The 23,112-nt window shown below is 37.8% G+C and overlaps 1 protein-coding gene across 3 annotated transcripts in view; it reads right to left on the bottom strand.

Moving 5' to 3' along the window:
* The window catches only part of HHIP (hedgehog interacting protein), a 93,146-nt gene that overhangs the window by 12,444 nt on the left and 57,590 nt on the right, over positions 1-23,112 (bottom strand). For all 3 annotated transcript variants that reach the window (XM_032412915.1, XM_032412916.1, XM_032412917.1), the window contains exons 7-11: positions 22,333-22,476; positions 18,779-18,900; positions 16,337-16,460; positions 15,232-15,362; positions 11,264-11,345 (exon numbers count right to left, since the gene is read on the bottom strand). In XM_032412915.1, coding sequence (XP_032268806.1) covers positions 11,264-11,345; positions 15,232-15,362; positions 16,337-16,460; positions 18,779-18,900; positions 22,333-22,476 — 603 coding nt within the window. The remainder of the gene's footprint in view (positions 1-11,263; positions 11,346-15,231; positions 15,363-16,336; positions 16,461-18,778; positions 18,901-22,332; positions 22,477-23,112) is intronic.

Genomic DNA, 23,112 nt, shown 5'->3' with positions numbered 1-23,112 from the left:
CTGGGAATTAAGCCAATGTATTAAAATTCATTCTTCTGGTTATGTATTTGGTAAAAGTCTAACAAAGAGTTTGGTTATCCCAACCATCCTCCTCCACTCATTCTCTGTTCTAGTGACATTTCTTCCTGCCATTGAAAAAAAACAGGGTTTCTTTACATGCAATGAGAAGAGAAAAGGGGATAAAACAAGTAAATGTGAACTTTTATAGTGTCACCTTGAAATAGTCCATCATATACGTACATAATTATTACATATACACAACTACATGGCATCAAAACAAAAATCTAGATTATGTGTGTATATTATATATTTATAGTGATAGGTTACCTCATTTTTCATTCCTATTTGACTGGAAAATTGGGTGTTTTAATGTAGGTGTACTAAGAATTGCTTAAATAGTTTTGTTCTTCTTTTAAACAATTATTTTCTTAACTTTTGGATTCTTATCTCTACTGAATGAAGTCCAAGATAGCTTTCAAAGTAGAAAACTTCCCCAAAGGATATTTAGGTTTGTAATAAGAAATATATCAAACCCATTTGTCGATTGTTATCTCTATAGTCCTCAAACTTAATTTAAATCAGAAAAACACACTTTATAATCTTTACACTTGACAATGAAAAAATAAGGACTAGTGCCAAAAAATTGTCCAACATTCTTTAATGCATAAAGCATTGTTTCTGGAAATGTAAGATGTTTTCTTAGAAACCCACTTTTTCTGGTTTTGAGTAGTAGCATAAAGGTTGAGATATTTTCTTGAAATAAAGAAAGAAGTTGAGAAGCATAAGTGATTTATAACATATCCTACATGATGACTTTTTGTGACTAGCTAAAGCCTACAGTGAATGTCTTCAGGTAGTGAGATTATAGATGGCTTTAATTTTAGGATATTTAATTTAATAAATGATTAAATAAATCAATAAATGAGAAGTCCTCTGTGTATCTGGATGGAAGCACCGGGATAAAGCCTATCTTGAGTAAGCCTGCTCTTCAGATTGAGTGTGTTAGAAATCTGTCTATTGTGTTTTTTACAAAAAATAAAGGGACTCATTTTGAAATTTTTGTTAGGGGCTCAGATTTTAAATTCACGTTACTGTCAAACAAGGTACATAAATCATAAGTAATACTCATTTATAAATTCTTGACTTATAAGAGGTTTCAGAAGAAGTAATAATTCTATAGCTTCTCTTAGTCAACCATCTGTTTAAGGGGGAAAGGTGATGTAAGAACTATCTTATTCTTGGGACGCCCGGGTGGCTCAGTCAGTTAAGCATCTTCCTTCAGCTCAGGTCATGATCTCGGGGTCCTGGGATTGAGCCCCGTGTCGGGCTCCCTGCTCAACGGGGAGTCTGCTTCTCCCTCTCCCTCTGACCCTCCCCCCCGGCTCGTGCTCTCTCTCTTTTTCTCCCTCCCAAATGAATAAGTAAAAAATCTAGAAAGTGTTCCTTTGTTACTGCAACCTTTGCAAAACTAGTTTTCTTCCATGCTTTTTCCTATTCTCATGAGAAAGGAAACAGTGAGAAGTCTAAATCCTTACCACCCATAGCATGGTACCAGACCAGAAGAACCAGCATCACATAGGAGCTTGTTAGACATATAGAAGCTCAGGCCCCTCCGCAGACTTAACTGAATTTACACTCTCGCCAGTTTGTCAGGTGATTCACATGCATGTTAAAGGTTGAGAGGCACTGTTCTAAGTGAAGGCCACTTCCCAGCCAGTAGCAATTAATGTGGCCATGAATTGGTGTGGCCAGGGGCTTCCAGGTAGAGAATGCTTTGAAATTGTATGCTTGGATGAAGACTTCACCTCTGCACAGGAAGGCAGGCTTTGGAAGCCACCACAGATTCTCTGGTTTAATGGGGTTCCTCACTGTGAGCATTTTGATATGCAACGATAATCCGTAACCACTTGTCATTTCTAAAACCAGTCCTCAGCACTTTTACCTAGAAAAGGGTAAGGGATAGATTTTCCTGTTTCCCTGATGGGATAGATGTTCCTGTTTCCCACCTGTCTAGCTCGGGGCGTAGGCATAGCCCTACTTTAGTAGAACTGCATGGTCATCTCTCCCACACTCTTTTCAATGCCTTTCTCCAAGGTCAATACATAAATTGATTTTTTCTTTAGTCTGAATGTTCACTAAATTCTTCTTGTTCACGTTGACATTTCTCTTTTCAGGGTTAGTTTACCCACCAGGAGTAGAAGTTGGGATTCCATTGGATTTCCAGCCTGTTTTGGGACCACACATAACCATTTTGTGGCAGCTAATGAAATAATACATGATACAAATTCCATTTGGCTGGAAGGAATCTTACACACTCATACGACAATCATATTCCAGGTAAAAGAACAGAGAAAATGGCGTCTCTTTCTGCATAACCAAGCAATATTGCTCTCATTGGGACTTCGCGGCAGTATTGATGGCAATACTCATTTCCTAACAGTATTTTTCAAGGACCATTTGAGGTATTTTTTTTTTGAATTATTTATTTATTTAAGTAATCTCTACACCCAACGGGGGGCTTGAACTCACAAACCCAAGATCAAGAGTTGCATACTCTTCTGACTGTGCCAGCCCGGCACCCCCTATTTGAAGTATTCTTAAGGAATACTGTCCTTGACATTATATCACATGTAGGTTGCAGAAATATCTTTTTAAAAAAATATTTATTTATTTACTTGAGAGAGAGAGAGCACGCGAGCAAGTGGGGGGATGGGCAGAGGAAGAGAATTTTCAAGCAGACTCCCTGCTGTGCACGGAGCCCCACGAGGGGCTTGATCTCACAACCCATGAGATCATGACCTGAGCTGAAACCAAGAGTCAGGTGCCCCAGAAATATCTTTTTATATATGTCCCAAGCAACCTTGATATTGGAGTAAAGGGAAACATAATTTAAATTCAAGAATAGCTCTGAACTTATATACATTATGTATCATATTAAAATTTTTAATTTGTACTGTATATTTCTAGAATTCCAATTTAGGATGGATAAAGCCCATGTTTGGTCTTATTTCCAGACCTCACTTTGAACTACTACATTTCTCTATTCTACAAAGTGCTGAGAAAAAGGGGCCTGGGCCTCAGCCGTTTTTTACACCAATGTTGTCTTCATTCTGAGGTCTGCAATTTAAATGCTGAGCATATACTCATTTAGAAATAGTGTTGATTGGCTCTAATACCTGAGCAGTTTGGGACTGAGTGAGTACTAAACTCAAAGGGGGCAGGGGCACTGATGATTTGATGAAGGGAGCCACGGGTTTGGCTGCTTAGTGCTGATAAGATTATCAGAATTTTCACAAATATTGCTAAATTTTGTTCTATGTCTAAAGATGAAACCATAATAAAAGCAAATAATGAAGCCACATATACTTTTTAATAATTTCATATTCAACTTATCCTCATGAGGCAGGGCTAGTCCTGTTATTCCCAAATTTAAAGGAGAAGAACATGTATGAAGAGATTAAATGGCTTTCACACAGCTAGTTACACATAGTCTGGAACTATCTCCTAGCCCAGTGTTCTTTCCACTCAACTGGCCCTCTTACTTTAGGAAAAAGGGAGCAAGGCACCCATATTTCAGGCCCTGCTAATCTCACTATCCAAACACCACCACCACAATACACAAGTATCTAAAAGGGTGTGTGGATCTCCTTCATTCAACTTTTCAGGTTAACTCAATGTATATATATCTCCATGGGAAAATTAGGCAATGAAAAGTTATGTATTTCCTTAAAGGGAAAACCTAGGAGAAATAATTAATGAGACTAGATGATAACATCATCTGCTTTTACAAACCAAAAAAAGCCCAATTTTACTAAATTGCCTTCAGTGCCTGTTGCATTATGTTTTCAATGTCCTAAATTCAGAAACTGGTCTATCCCAATATTAGTGGTGAATATAGAAAAACAGGCCTTTCTGCTTTAATTCAATGTACACATCCCTGAAAAATCTTGTATGGTACAAAATTGTGTACTAAAAATAATAGAGCTTATGGGAAAAATAGGTTTGGGGCAGATCGCTGAAGATTGGTGCAACTTTGTAAAGTAAAGCAAAGCAAAGCACTAAAACAGCAAAACTTGGTACCTAGGGGGAGAGTTTGGGCAACCCTGTGAATGCGGACAGGAGCTGGAGGCTGCCTCAGCCAAGTTCAGGAATACCCAAAACCAAAATGGCGGTGGAGGTGGGCCATGAACTCCTGGGGGATGTGCCACCTGCAAAGAGCCCAGGCTGAAGGAAAGCCTCATCGGGGAGGAGAACCCAGTACAGACACTCGTTTTTCATTTTACCTCTCAGCTGAGAAACCTCCTCTGCCTTTGCAACAGCCTGGCTGAGGGTTTGTTCTATTTCTTATAATTCTGGCCATACTTGCTTGGAAAGCTACATAATTTCCATGTTATGTAGTCATCATTCTCTTTTATATGTGAGCTAATTAGCGTTGAAGAAAAGCACAGTGGAGCAGTATGGACTGGGCCAGGGAGCCAAATCATGGTGAATTTTACCTGTCTCAGTATCCATAGCTTTCTGGGCCATTAATTCGGCGATTTATAGGGTATAATGTTCTTGCATAATTTTTTTTTTGTCCCAAAGTGTTATTTATCTCAAATAATATTTACATTTTTGATAATGTGTGTGATCTCCCAATTTAAAGTAAAAATAAGTTCCTTAGAGGATGGGACTAAGTTCTCACTTATATTCTCCCTCTGTAGCACATAATACATGACCTTGAACACAGGGACAGGTACAAGATACTTGCAGACTAATTAAATCTCCTGTTTTAATCTTGGAGTATAACTGTACTTACTCTCATATGATAAAAATAAAAACTGAAAAATTAGGGCACAATAAAAAGTCAATGCCACTGCTTCCTAATATAAAGAAGGAAATATATTCTGTTCAGAATTTTATGTCCAAAAGCAAGTTTGAACTTAAAAACTTAATTCATAAACCATAATTGATAAAAAATGTTAGACACGAAATAAGAAATGTTTGTAATTGGGAAAATAAGCATTTAAAAAAACACATTGATTACATTATAATTCAAAAGACTTAAAAGCCGGGCGCCTGGATGGCACAGTTGGTTAAGTGACTGCCTTCAGCTCAGGTCATGATCCTGCAGTCCTGGGATCGAGTCTCGCATCGAGTCCCGCATCAAGTCCCCCATCGGGCTCTCCGCTCGGCGGGGAGTCTGCTTCTCCCTCTGACCCTCCCCCCTCTCATGCTCTCTCTGTCTCATTCTTTCTCTCTCAAATAAATAAATAAAATCTTTAAAAAAAAAAGACTTAAAAGCCTAGAGTACTTTTTTTTAGAAATCACCAAATAATAATGATAATGATAATAATAATAATATTAAATCTTTTCTCACTTAAAGCTGTAGAAGTACCAGTGTTTTAATTTTATATCAGAGGAAGGTAGAAATTTTAAATATCACTAAATGCTTTAAATGGGAAGCAAAAACTGGACACAAGTTTCTGTCCTTTAAAAGAACACAAGAATGTCGGTTTAAATTCTCTTTCAAGACTATTAGGGTGACAAATGCCCAAATTTTGATGTTACACTTTTTGATTCATTTGTCAATGTTGACAAAAACAAGTCATGTGAGCTTTTAACTCGACTAAAATGAATTAGTTAAAAAAAAAAAAAGATGCTAAGAAGCAGTTTTTCTTTTAAAAAAATACACCTTGCTCAGGGTACCTGGCTGGCTCCATTGGTAGAGCATGTGACCCTTGATCTCAGGGTGGTTGGGTGTAGAGATTACTTAAAAATAAAATCTTAAAAAATAATAAAAAAAATAAAAAGTACACCTTCCTCTAGAAAACATCTTATTACAAATTTATGTGGCTGTTTTATTCAAGGTTAAATCTGCCTTTATCTCAAGTACTGCAATATCTGATGATATGTTGCCTTATAATGAAAGTACACAAAATTCAGATCTACTAAGATCTGACTTTCACCATTGTCCCAGGCAGGGGAGAAACATGGCAATTAAAAAGAGATGCTTTTACGAATTTTCGACTCTTAACACATGAGTTTCATTTTGAAGAATATATTCTTCATTATTTGTATTTTTCATTTTATATCTTTTTAACAAATGCCGCTTGAAAGTGGCAATTCATCCAAGTCTTCATTGCAATCTGCACAATTACTCTAGGAATTGATATTCCAACATTCAAAATTGATAGTTTAAGAGCGACTGTAATTAGCATAAAGCAGAACATTCCTTTGAGTGTTGTGGTCATATATCACATCTCCAGGAAATAGGAGATATATATATATATATATAGTTTTATATGAACATCTTAAATGACATGGTCACTTAGATAAAATTTTTTTCATAAATTGCTATATGATATTTTCTATTTATTTTGAAATGGGTGATGGCTCTCCGCAGCAGGGTGTGCCCGACCTGAGTATGTTTAAATGTGTGTCCATATACATACATATGCAAATCCTGGTAAAGTAGGACTAAAATTCCAGTTATACTTAGGTCATTACCATACATTATGTATGCATGCTCATTCATTCATTAGAAGTTTCTCCTTTGATCTTATCCCATTCTTTGGTAATATATCTTCAAAATTTCAAATGCTATAGGGCAGCTTAGGAAGGATTTGTTAGCCACCAATGTATCATGCCTCACTACGTACAATACAGTGCATTAAGAGTAAAATATAAGCTGGCAGATAAGAATATCTCCATTTTCAGTTATCGGATATGCAAAAAAATAATAATAGCAAAAACGTAGAACATGCTTCTTTGTCTTTTAGACCTCAAATCCACCATGCTGAATGGATTTTTATAGGGCATATACTTGTTCATGACCTCTAGTGTTAAGAAATTCTGTCATGTTTGAAAACTAGTCCCTGGTGGAGCCTGTGTCCCTGTTAATAGCTGAAAGGTCAATGGAGTTGCTAAACAGTTTGTATTTCTGTCAGGGTGGCTGTGCAGCAAGAGGACTTGGCAGCTGGGTCAACAGGCACTGTGGGGATTTCTCAACCTAGGGGGCCCACTTGCATAAAACTTTGACTGATGAATTGGGACTAGACTGGCTTATTGGGCTAAAGCCTCTCTATTATGTGTGACTTTCTTTAGGATGGCAGAGCTGCCTGCTGGCTCCCTGAGACATATGTGAAGGATGCACAGAACCGATTTCCTCTTATGAAGTGAGGTTTTTTGGGGAATAAAAAAAACAACCCAAAAAACAAACGACTCTTTAGCATCTAGTATAATTAGGAGTAGGATGAAGATATTAAGAAAAAAATAAACAAAAGGGCCATCGAGGGGAGACGTGGGGAGGAGGCGGGCGGGGAGGGGGGAGGAGCAGTTTTTGATACTGCTCACACAGGACTTTGGGGATACGACATTTCTGTAAAATGACCTCCCAAGCCTGGAATTTGTTTTGTTAATTTATAGACCTCTTAAGGGAAGGGTCTGTGTGACTTGGCTGGATAACAGATCAGCAATATGTTAAAATATAGTAAGACTGGGTACATAGTAATTAAATCAAAATGATTAAGAATCATTTTGTTTTACAAATTCCTGGAGAATTTGGAAACGTTTCAAAATAATAATAAAAAATAATAATATTAAAAATAATAATAAAAATGAATAATAATAATAAAAAAGTCATTTGGTCTCATCTGATGCAAAAATTAAAGAATCTTTGGCAGAGGTGTGAAAAAAATTGTGTTCTACAAAAATAAAGCTTAGAAGGTACGTAACTGTTAGAATTCTTTAATTTCCACCCCGCAGGCACATTTGTTTGATTCTGAAAAGACTGAATTAAGAGCAAGCATCCAGGGCATGATTTGGACATTTGGAAACTGTACCAAGAGCTCTTGAAAGCTCCACAGACACCTTTACCCCAATGTTGGAAAGACAACCTTAAAAGTTGAGCGATCACCTGAAAATAATTCTTGAATGCACAGAATGAATACCAACAATATTAAAGAATCTACTCTATTTTAAATGTATGATGTAATCATCTTCAAAAGCACTCCGCAGAAATGAGGAAGGGACAGAGTGATCATGTGCACTCCATTGATGGATGGGCAAAGGGGCAGAGGAGGGTGAAGTAACTTGATGAAGGCTCCCCCAGTAAGGAAGATTCAGAGACAAGACCAGCTGCCTCCCTGTCCTGCCAGGATGGACTTGTTCCTAGTCTTGATTAGTCTTAGGTGGCACGACTAAGTGAAACTAAAATTATCGCCCCCCTCTCTTGTGCTCAGTGTATTCAGTCTGTTTTCTGGAACTACTGGCCAAAGGAGCTCCCCTGACCAGGGCCAGCAGGACCCTGTACTAGAGACTTTTTGGGACCCAGTGAGATGACTCAGCAAGCTGGGTGATTGGTATTGACTTGATCCTAACTCCACTCTCTGATGAGATGCAACTGTTTCACCTCTGAAAACATTCCTGAAGTGTGTTCAGTGTTCTCACATGGAGGAAAATTCACTCCTTCTCTACTTTTTGTTTAAATGACTCCTGAGTTCTATTTAAGGAAAACCGAGTTGTAGTCTTATTGAATTTTCATTTTTTTAAGTTATAAATAATGATATTTGATTTTTGTAACAGGTTATCTTGCCATCCTTTTTGAGATGGATGCCCACTGTAAAATGATTTTAAACTTATGTAAATGATTATGTAACATATAGCCTTAGACCAAATTGTCCTTACAGACTGAGGTGGTAATGCTGTAACCTCATCTGCTTTTGCCAAAATGACTTCAGAATATTGCAGATGGTTTTTAAACTCTCTTGTCTTCTTTATATGTGAGTGTGTGTGGGCGTGTGTGTAGGGAACAACAGAAAACATAAATCCTATGGTGAGTAAGCATGTAACCTCTATGACATGTAATATAGAACATAAATTTTTTTTTATAAAAAAATGCCCAACATGGAGCCCAACGCGGGGCTTGAACTCACAACTCTGAGATCAAGACCTGAGCTGAGACCAAGAGTTTGATACTTAACCAACTAAGCCACCCAGGCACCCCAAACATAAAAATTTTGTAATTTGTTGTTACTCTCTTCCAGGACCATGAGTCAAGTGCTGTTTGAAAGTAGTGATTCTGAAAACATTATTCTAACAAGTCTGGGGACTCCTCCACAAGAATACAATTAACCTAAGATTTTAATTTGAGTTAGATTTTTGATATAACAAGAAATGTCTGTAACAAGAAATGTTTTTTTCAGTTGATGAGGCCCTTTCTTCAAATTCTCCCTCCAAAATTTTGGAGAAACAATTTGGCTCTGAAGCAGACATTCTGAACACTGTTACACTAGTAATTAGCTTGTGTTTCTAAAATAATCCTGTTCACATACACTAAAGTGTCTGCTTATATAGAACTTCAACTCATCTAGGGAGAAATACTATAATAATAAACGTTGGCATCCAAATTGAAACAGCATGAGGCTCCCAACAAATGTTTATGAAAACATTTGTTTTCTTACAGTCAGCTTCATTTTGAAATTTATGTCTATGCCTGTGTACAAGGACAGTGTGTTTGGGACTCTGTAACTCCCCCCACCTTCTGAAAACCAAACACACATCTTAACCCTGGCCCCACACGTGACAGGACTCACCAGAAACAGGCACCGTAATGAGAAGTCAGGCCTTTCAGGTATGTCACTCTGAGACCACCCTACTAGAGGAGGCCCCAAGATCACAAAGCCAAGGTCCCTTATGGAAACCCTGGTAATTAGACACTAATAATGGATGGAAAGTGTAAAATTCACCTCAACTCACCACCAGCAGACTAAACAATCCAGATGAAGAGAGAAAGATTTTGTGAGAAGGAGGAAGAATTCATGATAAGACTAACCGGAAGCTTGTGAAAGCATATCAACTTTGACAAGCATGATGGAATAATGACTATTAGGAAATGAAGGGCATTAGATCTGAGTGAAATCCCTAGGCATCATTAGGAATCAGGAGAATGCTGCTACTTTGTGTTTTGTTCTTAATATTGCCAACTTCAACCATCACCGGAGAGTCTGATATTTTTTCGTTCATTATTTTATTTTTCACAAAGAGGGCATTCGTTTCACACCCAAGGAGGAAAAAATCTCCTACAATGCATAGATGGGTGCTTCTCTTACTGTGGAAGAAAATGTATATTGTTACATAGAGGAGGAACACGACCAGGGCGTGACAGATGAATATATGTGATACGCCAACAGACCATTTAGAATTGATTACTCCTCTTTTTGTTCTCTAGTACCAACGTCAACTTACACTTTTCCCAAGAAAGACAGTGTTTTGTGGTATGGGAAAAGGATGAAAATCTCTATTTTGTTAGTCTGTGATTTTTCAGAAAAAACCTACATCATAACTTACAAATAATATGTTTGAAGTGTAACTAAATTCATGCCTTTGGCAAACTTTTTAGGTTATTAGAATGTATTCTGCTAAAAGAGACTTGAAATATGGGAATTTAAATATGCAAATGGGCTCATGAAGATAAGTTAGTACAGAGAGAATTTGAAATTCATAGCATGGTGTAGCGAGAGTCTGACAAGCACGTGCTCAACAGTAGTGGTATCTGAGGACACCCTAGGTTCTGTTAACAGTTATTTCTAAGCTGATGACTAATACCTTTTTGATAATATATAATTTTAGCAGCTGCTGATAGTTCTGACTTTATCCATGAAATTAACAACTGACTAACTATGATTCAAGATAATGCTGTTGTGATGGGTGGGTGGAAAGGAGCAGGGGGGATAGATATATTTTTTAAAACATTCAACGTTCAAGTGTTCCTCTTGCTGGGGTAAATGACAACATTTCTTCAGTTTCCATTTGTTTCGTCAGAGGCCTGCATGAGAGCTGTGAGCTGCCAGATAGTTTTGAAATGAGGCTCAGATGTTGAACTGCCAAATAGCTTGTCTTGATTACCTGATGAAAAAATCATACTGAACAGCTGTAACGTCTGCCAGTATGGTTCAGGTTTTCTAGAAAGAACCCGAGGGTTTATTGCTTGCAACACGAAAGCTAAAGCCACAGCCCTACATAGGGTCCTTCTCCAGCATGTAACTGAGGACGCTGATTCCACAAATAGAATGCTGCTCTCTGATGGCAGCAAGAATGACATGAATATGTGGACACAGTAAGGCTTCAAAGTCCAGCAGAGTCAAGTCTAGACCTCATATGCACATGGCCAAAGTGTTCATCTTTGTTGACTGCTAATTGCAATTCGTCATCACCAATTTGAACACAGTAAAACAACTTGGAGAAACATTACTTGACTTAAAGGAATATGAAGAGATCTCACCTTTTGGGATCTACAATTTTGTAGAGTTTTCCATTGTGAGTCTGGGTCATACTTTTACTACTTGACAGAATATAAACTTCACCTGTGAAGAGAGAATTACAGTAAGTTAATTTACAGTATCACAAGGCCTTACTGCCTATTGCCTAGGCAGATACTTTATATAAATCGATAGGTGGATATTTTAGATTTATTTTTTATATCTATTTGTAGATCTATGTATATATGTATGTGTGGGTATATGAGTGTGTGTGTGTGTGTGTGTGTGTATCTATATCTCTCTGTATTATCTCCGTATATCCTCAAGGAAGATCACTTGCCTAAAGACGATGAGTTTCACAAGTGTACTTTCACAGTGCATCCAGAATCCAATCACTTCTCTCTATATCCTACTACTATTCCAGAGCAAGCAGATACCAGTTTCTCCTGAATTAGGGCAGTAGCCTTCTAACTGATCTCCCTGCTTCTACTCTTGTTCTTCTATGTTTAATTTCAACATACCAACCCCAGAAATTCTTTTAAAGCAAGTCAGATCATTTAATTGGATCACGCTCCTTTGCTTCAATACCTCCAATAGCTTCTAATCTCTCTTACAGCAAAATTAAGTCCTGGCAGTGGCCTGTGATGCCCCCCTTTATTGCTCTGTCTGACTTTATCTGCCATATATCACCCTCTTGTTCCCTCCTCCCTGGTCTCGCTAGCCCCTTGACTTGGTACACAGGAGCACCTGTCGCAGGCTCCTATCTAAGGTCCCCGCTGTTTCAGGCTCTTCCTGTCCCAGGCTCCTGACTCAGTTCCTATCTCAGCTGCTGTTCCAGGCTCTACCTGTCTCAGCATCTGTCCCAAGTTGTCCCAGGCATCTGTCCTTCTCTAGATCTCCCTTAGGTTGACTTTTCCCCCTCCTTCAAGGCTGTACTTAATATCATAATATCATCTTTCCTGACTGCACTATCTAAAATTGCACTTCTCCCAACCCTAGAGGTAGCAATCTCTATCCCTCTTCACAATGGGATTTTTCTCCAAAGCACTTATTACTAATTGACACTATATGTATATATCTATCTCCATTTATTTGTTATTGTCCTTCTCCTTTAAAATATAAAATTTATGTCTCTTTATCTGCTGCTGTATCCCTAAAAGCTTTGCACAGAATAGGTGCTCAATAAATATTTGTAGCATGAGTGTTGAGTGGCAAGTTTTATCTTCATTTATTCTGCCCAAGATCAAAAGGTTTGGTTACTACGTTGTTATTATTAATTGATAATTGGAGGCCAGATGGAATCCTTTTAATTTAAGTTTTTTAAAACAAATATATTAAAGTAAATATTTGGGAAAAGAGAGACCTGATGTTCATCCCAACTCTACCTCTTTAATTCTTGGTGTTGGGCTGTGTTATCAACGATGAAACACAACAGAGGAGAGAACCACTCTTGTTTAGTACCACTACTTCCATATAATGGATCACATGAATAGGGAATTATAAGCTGTATTTATGATGATATGCTTATAGGGCTTTAAAATTCATATTTGGTTCTCATTCATTAAATAGTCCTTGATTAATCTCTATTTCTCTATTCCACTCTATTGTGTTTTTTTTTTTTTTTTAGCACATTCTACTACTTTCTTACTTCTGGAAAGGATGTTATGGGTTTATACTAAAAATGCAGACACAACAGAAAAAATAAAAATGAAGTTAGGAAGCAAAGGAATGTAAACAAAGAAAAATTAATATTTATTTTGTCAAGTACTTTATACTATTTATTTCACTTAATTCTTACAACAAACCTCCTGGTTTATAGCTAAAAAAAAAACAACAAAACAACAAAAAAACACACACATAGAAAAAACAGACTCTCAATACTTTTTGTTTCAAAAAATGCAAAAACCTACTCATTTTCTTTATGGCTCTTTAGTTTTTTTAATCTTCTTAAAAAATTTTTAAGTTTTATCTATTTAAGCAATCTCTACACCCAACATGGGGCTTGAACCCACAACCCCAAGATCAAGAGTAGCACACTCCCCCCACTGAGCCAGCCAGGCACCCGCTTTTTAAAAAAAGTAATCCGTATACCCCACATAGGGCTCAAACTCACAACCCCGAGATCAAAAGTTGGATGCTCTACCAACCAAGCTAGCCAGGCACCCCCATGTGGCTCTTAATTAAAGCCAAAGAGTTTCACATTAAAGCATAATTCAGTGAAGGTTTGTTTAATTTTTTTTTTAAGATTTTATTTTTTTATTTGACAGAGAGACACAGCCAGAGAGGGAACACAAGCAGGGGGAGTGGGAGAGGGAGAAGCAGGCTTCCTGCGGAGCAGGGACCCGGATGCGGGGCTCGATCCCAGGACCCTGGGATCATGACCTGAGCCTAAGGCAGAGGCCTAATGACTGAGCCACCCAGGCGCCCCAAGGCATGTTTAATCTTAATTATAAATATACACGATGTTATAGCTTTTGGACACTAAGGATTGTATATGCTTCGTTTGTTAGTTCTGCTCCCAACATAGTATTAAGTGCAGATAGATGTTTGGGTATTTTAACCAACGGTGGTAACACTAACAGGATGATTGATGGTGAGTCATTTGCAGTAAGGTCTGGGGAAATCAGAATGATTCAGTCACAACATCGAAATATTCATCTCTAACTCTGCCACAAACAATTTAATCCTCATTTATATTTTAAAACCAGAGTTTGCCAATGAAATTTAAATTACATAACAGAGGATTTCAGTGAGAAAGAGTTATCTCTTTGGTTCTTTTGAGTGAGCTAGGAGATATTGAGGGTAAATTAATTGTAAATGTTTTCAATTATGGAATAAGAAAAGAAGGGATTGGAGGTCTCTTCTTTAAATCATTATATTCCTGTAGTTCTGAAATGCATGTCAAGTCCCTGTTAACCTAAGTGAATGGCATGGAACTATTCCTGGTGAATTCTGCATCTGATGTAATAAAACCAAAGCTGGACTTCTAGGGAAAATATTTTGATTTAGGGGCACCTAGGTGGCTCAGTCGGCTAAGTGTCTGCCTTCAGCTCAGGTCATGATCCCAGGGTCCTGGGATGGAGCCCTGTGTTGGCAGGGAGCTTGCTTCTCCTCTGCCTGCCGCTCCCCCTGCTTGTGCTCTCTCTGACAAATAAATAAATAAAATTAAGAAAAGAAAGAAAATATTCTGATTTAGATGGGTAACACAACTCTTCTTTCTTAAGACCTAAAATTTATCTCCGTGGCTAAAGAAGCATAATGGCCATGGTTTGTTTGGATGCTGTTCTTTAAATAGAGTCATTATGAAAGCTACATTTATCTCTATAATTTAAAATTTGGAGCATTTTCACTCTTTCATGGCATTCTAATTTCAACTTCTTTTTGCTTGTAAGCTGTGCACATTTTGATAACATACCAACAAATATATTTTATGTTATCCCATAGATCATCATCCAGAAGATAATTTTTATTCTGTTCGAAAGCAGATCTACAAATTCAGCTTATCATGTACAAACTGCATGCCCCAATGCACAAAATAAAATAAAATTAAAAATTCAGAAATAGAGGATAAGGTGAGCCTGAGATTACAACAGATTTTTTCTTTATTTAAAGAGACATGGATAAGTGGAAAGGCTTTCAGATAGAGAATAGAAACAAATGACTCAGATTTATCTAAAATATCAGTAGACATTTACGATTTTCTTCTCTTTAGGACTCAAAAATTCTCTTTTGTTCTTGCCTTCCATTTTCCTGCTTTGTTACTTTTATATTTTTGGAGTGGAAATAAGATGTGAAGACCCCCCAGAGGAAGGTCATTGGGAGAGAATACATAGCTGGGCCATCTCTAATCTCCACGGTAGGTCACCCTTGCTGCGGGTTACATTGCCAGCAAATGGAGGGCAAGATTGTTACACTTATTCTTCAGAGCAAAACAAAGCCTCTTGGGCTAGGGAGTGAGAATGGAACTTCATAGAAATAGTTTGTACAGTACCTAATTCATCTTCTCCAAATCCCAGTATGTGACCTGAAAAGTAACCTCTACAGGAACCACTGTTGCCGAGACAGAGTGGTTTTTCTTGCCATTGCTTGCTCACAGGACTTTGCTGGAGGGTTAAGAAATTCCTACAACAAAAAGATACCGTAAACTTACAATGAAAATATGCTTTTGTTTAAAAAAAAAAAAAAAACAACCACAATAAAATGCTTAGAATTAAGGTCACAATGAATAGTTGTGCCATAACCCTGGCTTCTAAAAGGAAAAATAATATAGCCCATAATGTGTGCGAATACTGTGAAATTCTCATGTGGGGAGAAAGTACTTAAAGATAGTATTTTGTTTGGAGGGGGGCACTAAAAGTACCTGAGTATGAGAAAAGCCCTCCCCTTCATCCAGAGACTGATACTTCCTCTCCAGGACTAGACTCCATGCTGTGCTATTAATCAGAGAGAGGGACAGGGGGAAGATCATGGGGTCAGTAAACTTTTCTAGTTCCTTTTAGCGACCAAGCATAGCAGTTCTGCCATATGCCTGAATGCCAGTGACTTGGGAAACAAGATTCATAATTTGGGTTTCATCACTAAGAGTTCCTGAGAATTATCCACACAGTGACCTCTAAAAAGGAGGCTAAAATTTAATTGTGTAGTATTCTTACTGATAGAGACTAATTAAATTCTGTTGCTAAAAGTTCTGAAAGTCTGGCAAAAACAAAAATCCTTAGCCTTCTAATTTCCAAATAATCTGGAAAATATTTACACAAGTCATGTATAACAATAGTTTTCAAATTACTCATTGTCATGATAAATTTATGTTAGGACGAAGGGAAAAGCCTACATAATATGAAAAGTCCATCTGAAGACTTCTCTGCTCTTAAAAATTACTTTATGAACTTAATCAAATTTGTTTAAAAAGCATCTCTTAGGAAGTTCTTTAATTAAACCACCATACATAATGAAACAAAAAGGAAATAATAATGTTTATGTGTGTCCCAGACCTAACCCCCAAAGAGAAACAATCATTTGAATATTTTATGACAGTTTGCCCACTAATCAATGGATATGTCATTTGATACATCAAATTGTGGTATCAGGAAACCTACCCATTACGGTCTCCAAACACATAGCTTCCATACAGTCTTTCAGACTGGCAGCCTCGGTAAACAAATCCACCAACCAAAGGACCATTACTGAATGGCTTGAATTCTAAAAGTGATGGCTCACTTTCTGGAAAGAAATAAACATAACATTAGATCAAATGAAACATTTTTATGAAATAAAAGTAATGGAGATCAAGTAATATAATTATGGTAATTTAGGCTAAATTTGAAATGTGTTCCATGATACACAAGATGAATCCTGTTCTAGATATTTAGTAAAAATAATTAAGTTCCTTTGCTTAAATAGTATAAAATATAAAGAGCTTCCATGTGCAGCTTACTGAAATGGGAATGCTCTACAAATGTTTGCTGCTAGAATTGCCACCCATACCAAATTTTCAATGAAATTAGAATCTGGATATTTTGGAAATCATGATTATTTACTTAAGAACCAAAAGACTTTAAAAAATAATAATTGTTTTAAAACTGAATTTTTTTTGTAGAAATGCTTCTGCATATACTCAGTAAATTAAGCCAGACCTCTGTCAAGTTATATAAAATGTTTGAAAATTCATATTTTAATGAAAATAAAAGTATAGTACATAAAAGATCTTTAAAACCACATTTGTATATTTAAAGACATTGTCACTCAAGTGATATCTTCATTTAAACTATTTTAATAGTTTTGTTTATAGAGTTGTATGGTTAACAATGTCTCTTGCCGCCGTTCTTTTTAAGTACATGTGTATAGTTACATATCTCAGTCTTTGCATGCATGTCATTATATACTTGACTATGCATACGCTAATTGCAATGGAAAAGATCTAAAGCCAGTTGCAAATTAATCTGAAAATTACTTATTATGTGCTTAATGTCAAATAAGTCATTATCAACAGGCAATATTTTAGGCAAAAGCTTTTGCGGGAAGATGGTAATTTTAAAGTAATTCTCCCTTCCCATGTTGTTATAGTGACTATATTATAAAAAGTAGAAAAGATTAAGTTTTAACTAGTTCACTGAAAGGCAGCATAACTGAATGATTAAGGTCATGAACTCTGGAATCAGTCGACCTGGGTTCAAGTCCAGGCCTTGCCACTTTATGTTGTATGTTAATTAACCTTTCTGTGTCTCAGTTTCCTCATCGGTACAATGTGGCCAATAATAGTGCCTATCACACAGAGTTGTTCCTCGAATGAAAGGAGTCAAGTTTATAAAGTTACTGCAGGGGTGGGCATGTAGTAAGTACTGTGGATGTGGTTATTTGGTTTTTATTTTTGTTTTCTTCTTTATTGAAGTAAAAATGACAAAGTTGTAAAATATTTAAGGTGTACATCGTGGTGATTTGATATACGTATATGCTGTTAGAGGACTCTGTGGATGGGTTTTGAAAACATAAATGCAAGGCTACCGATATTGTAGCCAGTTTCAGCAGAACCCCAATTAATGTGATTGGAGAATTTAGTTTAATCTGCATAAATATAGCCAAATTCCATCAAACCAGTGTCTCATAAGATTTTTTTTTCAAAACATATCATCCTTTGGTTTGGTTTTTATAAGATATGCATGCGCACACGCACGCACACACACACACAACGCAGGAATACCTGAAAAAAAAATAAAGTAAAATAACTGAATACCACATGAACTAACACAGCTGCTTCATTCCTGTTGCTAAATAAATATCTGTATTGAATGAGTAAATAGAAGGAGCAATCAATTTAATAATCTTAATCTACTGTGTTCCCTGAATCGTAATAATTTTGATATATTGCTTCCTCCAAAAGGAGTAAATACTCAAACACTAAAAAATATTGAGTTTTTTGGCCTTCATTATTATCCAACTTTATTTTGTATATGCATCTCTAAAACACTCTAGTAATCATGTTATTAAAAATAATGTCTAAACATCCCGTTTTCATGACGTGGGTAAATAACATGTTTTTACAAGTCTATTACGTTGTTTTCTCTAAAATAGACACTTAAAAAAATTACATTATTTGAAACACATTATTTTTCTAATTGCTGAGACTAGCATATTGGGTGTGCTAGTTTCAGCAATTTCTTACCTTTAACTTGTTTTTTCTGCTGTATATAAGATGTTAAGACAAGTTCTCCTTTATATATTAAATAAATAGAAGTTATTCATTTTGACTCTCAGATGAGCAAAATATAAACAGCTAATTTTTGAAGGTCCGTTAAATTTTGGGACCTACAGAGCACACTTCAATCCATGGAAAGGTAATTACCCAAATGGAATTCCTAGGGCTTGTGAGTGTCACTGGACCTTTAAAAACTCGTGCAAGTTACTCCCTTACCACTGTTAGGTCAATGTTTTTATGCTTTCCCAAATGCTCATTTTGTAGAAATCCTTTTCTCTTCAATTAATGTATTAAAATAAAACAAGGCCCAAACTAAAGCCAAATCAACAAATTATGCTCTACTTACCATAATCTTTCCCCTTTATTATCTGTAGGATTCTGGCTGATGATCTGTTCTTTCCATTGGAGTCTGAACAAAGTATTGTTAAATTGATGTTTATATCAGTGGGATGTCGGTCCACAGCACATCTGCATAACAAAAGGAGGACATCCATGAATTCTTACCGTGTCTTTTCTAAACTCAGACTGGAGATTCCTGACATGGGAACCCTTTGTGGGCTGGCAAGGACCCTGTGGGCTATTTCGTTTGGATCCTCAACAAAAACATTCAGATTTGTTTGTTAACTCTGCTGAAGCTAAATGACCTCTGGAGAATATTTCCTAATTTCTCTTGGTATCTCTCTCTAGCATGAATGTGCACAGTGACTTAAAACATTTGTTAGTGTGTTATTAAGGACTGCCACATATATAAGACACTGATAAGGTACGAGAGCCGGCGCTCATCAACTCACATCTGCAACACACAAAATAGAACTAGCTTTGGTATTAGTTTTGTGTTTTTTACATGGGATCGCTATATTCTAAAGCTCAAGCTGCTCTAACAAAGGAAAGAAAGTGTACGCTACAATTTAGGGAATAAAATAAAGCTGGTCCCACAACCACTGAAGTCTTTTATATTAACTGTGTCTTCGTGTCACCCTCAGTCTGGAACTAGAATATTTCCATGACTTAAGCCACTGACTGTAAATTCTACGAGCACAGGGACCACTTCCAGCTTCTTTATCACTGTATTCCTGTTACCTAATTCAAACCCAGGGATATAAAAGGGGCTCAATATTTGTTGAATGTTTAAGTCCATGAGGGATTGGGCATGTGGAGTTTGGGTTGGGGTAAGAATGAAGCTGTATAACATAATTTTTGAAGTTCTCACAAATGTGGAAAACAGTGTTGCATTGTTTTCAGGTTTCTCAACTTTGGTAGTATTGACATTTTGAGCCAGAAATTCTTTGAGCAGGGGACTGGAAGATGGAGGAGAGGGAAGGTTCTGTACTGAGCATGTAGGATGTTTAGCAGCATCTCTGGCCTCCAGCCACTAGATGGCAGTAGCAGGAACCCCTCCAAAAATGTTCCTAGACATTGCCAAATGTTTGCAGGAGGCAAAATCATCCCATTGGCAATCACTGTTTTAGGTCAACAAAATACATTAATGACTTGACAACCGAACCAAACCTTTGGGACTATTAAATAAACTAGAAAACAAAACAACCTGAGAGTAAGTTCTGGGTCTTAAGAGACGTTAAGAGTCATATGTAGCAATCATCTCAACAGTAACAACAACTACAAAACAAAAATTGTTGCATCCAAATGATCCCATTCATAATAGGGAAACTATAAGCCTGACCTGTCAAAGATGAGTTAGTTGTTCTGTGGCAACAGTCCCTTTATTGTCCTCTTTAATTCAATGATTCACAGAGTACAATGCCTGGCAGGGAACAGGACGCAGACATGATGTGACTTAAGGTGGAACTAAATCCATACAGGAGGAGAAATTTTTCCCATATTGTCTTCCTTTTAAAGATGGAGAAACTATGACAAAAGAAGGTTTGATCTCTTTCTATTAAGAAAAGAGCAAATCTGGAAGGAAAGCCCAGGTCTCCCAAAGGTGGAGATGCCATCAGGCCTAGCTCTGGCTGAATACTGTGGCCACTGAGAACCACTTGACCCCTCTAACCTTTAGTTTCTTGGAAAAAAAGAGGTCGGACAGTGAAACTTCTCTGTATGATACCCTATGGTGGGTCCATGTTATTATATATCTGTCCAAATCCACAGAATGTACAACCCCCAGTGAACCCTAATGGAAACTCTGGACTTTGGCTGATAATGATGTGTCAATGTTGGTTCATCCATTGTAACAATGTCCCACTCTGGTGGGGGATGTTGCTAATGGGGAGGCTATGCCTGTATGGGGGTCAGGGGGTTTATGGGAAATATCTATGCCTTCTGCTCAATGCCAGCTACCACTGAGTACTGCTGAGAGGCATAAATAAGATAATGTGCATTAGATACTTAGCTCAGTACTCTGCACCAAGGTGCTTAATACAATCCAGCTTTACTTCTAGCCAATAATTGTTTTAGTTTCCTTTCTGCTTTATTAAATCTTTCTCTGCTTGAAATGCTCTGGGAGGGAGGCACGACTTCCCTTTAGCCCGCTGCTGCCAGAGGAGGTAAGACACCATGGCACAGGCATCCTGCCATATGCAAGGTCTGAAAAGCGCCTCACCCTGTGTTTTCGCACCGAGGGTCCAGGACCCCCGGAAAGGTTGCACGAAAGCTCCAGTGAGACTGTGGTGACTCAGGCTGCTCGACTTCAAAGTGCTCTTTGCGGTGGTATCTGCGAGTTCTGAGCTATAGGAATGGAATGTGACAGTTTCCTCCACATCCTGAACCCACCTTAAGTATTCCCTGTCGCACAGATTTTAAGATCTGCTGAGATGCCAAAAAGGAAATGAACTGTAGACTTGGACTTTGATGGAGGGGAGATGAAGGGCATGAGGGATTATAAAAATAAAAAGTTCGAGAAATACTCACCTTGCACATAGTGAACACTCAATAAACATTAAATAGCAATAATAACTTAGCTAGTAAATGAATGAATGTGGCCAAATATCCCGTAGTATGAACAAGAGACCACAGATTGGATGAAGCTTTCATCATAGAATTGTTATATTATACTTCATAGCATTTTTTAAGTGTACCCCAAATTTCTCACTGTATGTACATCTTAGTACTACTTTCTTTATAGTTATTATAGTAAGCCATCAATATGAATTCCTTTAGTATTTATAATTTTTTTTCAAGTGAAAAAACGTTAACATTGAGCTCAACTCCTTACGAACTGATACTGCATCATCATATGTTAAGTAAAGTTATGATAAGAACTATAATTTATTTAAAACCTACCATGTATGTCAGGCACTCTACTTTGTACTTTAATCTAGATTTGTAGTAAATCATTATAGCCTCCTTGCAAGGTAGTTATTACCACCCCCATTTAATGTGTATGGAAATGTGGCACCTCTTGGTTCCGGCTCAGGTCATGATCTCAGTGCGGTGATCTCAGGGTCATGAGATAGAGCCCTTTGTGGGGCTGGGTGCTCAGTGCAAAATCTGCTTAAGACTCTCCCTCACCCTCAGCCCCTCCTCTCCTCTCTCTCTCAAATAAATAAATCTTAAAAAAAAATGAAAATAAAAAAAATAAATGTGTATGGAAAATTTCATTTGGGGGGGTTTAAGGAGAAAATCTAAAAGGTTAATTATCTCTCTAAATTTGAACAACTGAAGTCTTAATCATTATACCTGTCCAACAGCGTTTATCTGATAACACTCCAGAATCTTAAGGCAATTTTTCTCCATGAATTTGTCCTTTTGCATATGTCTAATCTGCCTTCTCAATCTGCTTCACACATTAATAGAAGAAAGAGTGCTCAGATAATGAGCTGGTGTGATTCTGGAGGCGCGACCTTGGAGTGACCTCTGTGCCTCGACCCCTCTTTCTTTTCCCAGTTCCCGAATCCCGGCCTGGCTTTACAGCAGAGGCAAGAGGACAGATCGTGTTCTCACCTGCCTGGATCATGCAGGCCGTGTGCAAACACTTCCGGGGGCTGGTTGGTGCTATTGAAGTGCGGGTTGCTCCGTGGTATGGAATAAGGCACGTTGCACATATCCGTGTCCACATCCAGCCGGAGCACCGAACCTGTGAAATCACTGAGAAATTGGAGGACAAGGTTCAGTGTTTCTGCTTTTGTTATGTATTTCACCTAAACCAAATGTAGGGCGGTTGCCCTACAGTCCAAAGAATCATTCCCTCATTTGAGACAAAATTATTTAAAGTTACAAATTCCGAATCGTGGGAAATGCAGCCAGGGGCAGGTTGGCTTCAGACAAGCGGCAGCACCGCGATGCAGCTCGATAGTGGCCGAGGACGGCAGCATCAAGGGCGTGCCACGTTTGCAACTGCTGTGTATGTTTTGCCAATCCATGCACTTTATGCGCCCGCAGAAGCGCCGCGGGACTCTTGAGTCTAGCCTGCCCTGTGCCGCGCTCGGACGCACGCACTTGAGCTGCTGCCCAGAGCATGCAGAGGGAGCTGTGCCTTTCCCAGCCTGTGTATCCCGCAACCCACGCGGCACTAATGCACTTTAGAACATCTGGGTACAGCGACTTCCAAAAATACCATCAGCGTATGGCTGAATTCCTCTTCATCTTATAAAAGTTAAATATTTAACCAAGGCGACATAATTCAAAGACAGTTCTTTTTTTTTCCCCAAAGACAATTCTTAACTTAACTCACTGGCTCTGACATCCTTCCCCCCCCACCCACCCACCCCCCCAACCCCCCCC

Source organism: Phoca vitulina, unplaced genomic scaffold, assembly GCF_004348235.1.
Source record: "Phoca vitulina isolate PV1807 unplaced genomic scaffold, GSC_HSeal_1.0 scaffold14, whole genome shotgun sequence".
Taxonomy (NCBI): Eukaryota; Metazoa; Chordata; class Mammalia; order Carnivora; family Phocidae; genus Phoca; species Phoca vitulina.
Note: the sequence above shows the minus strand (reverse complement) of the source record. Positions and strands in the feature narration are given on the sequence as shown.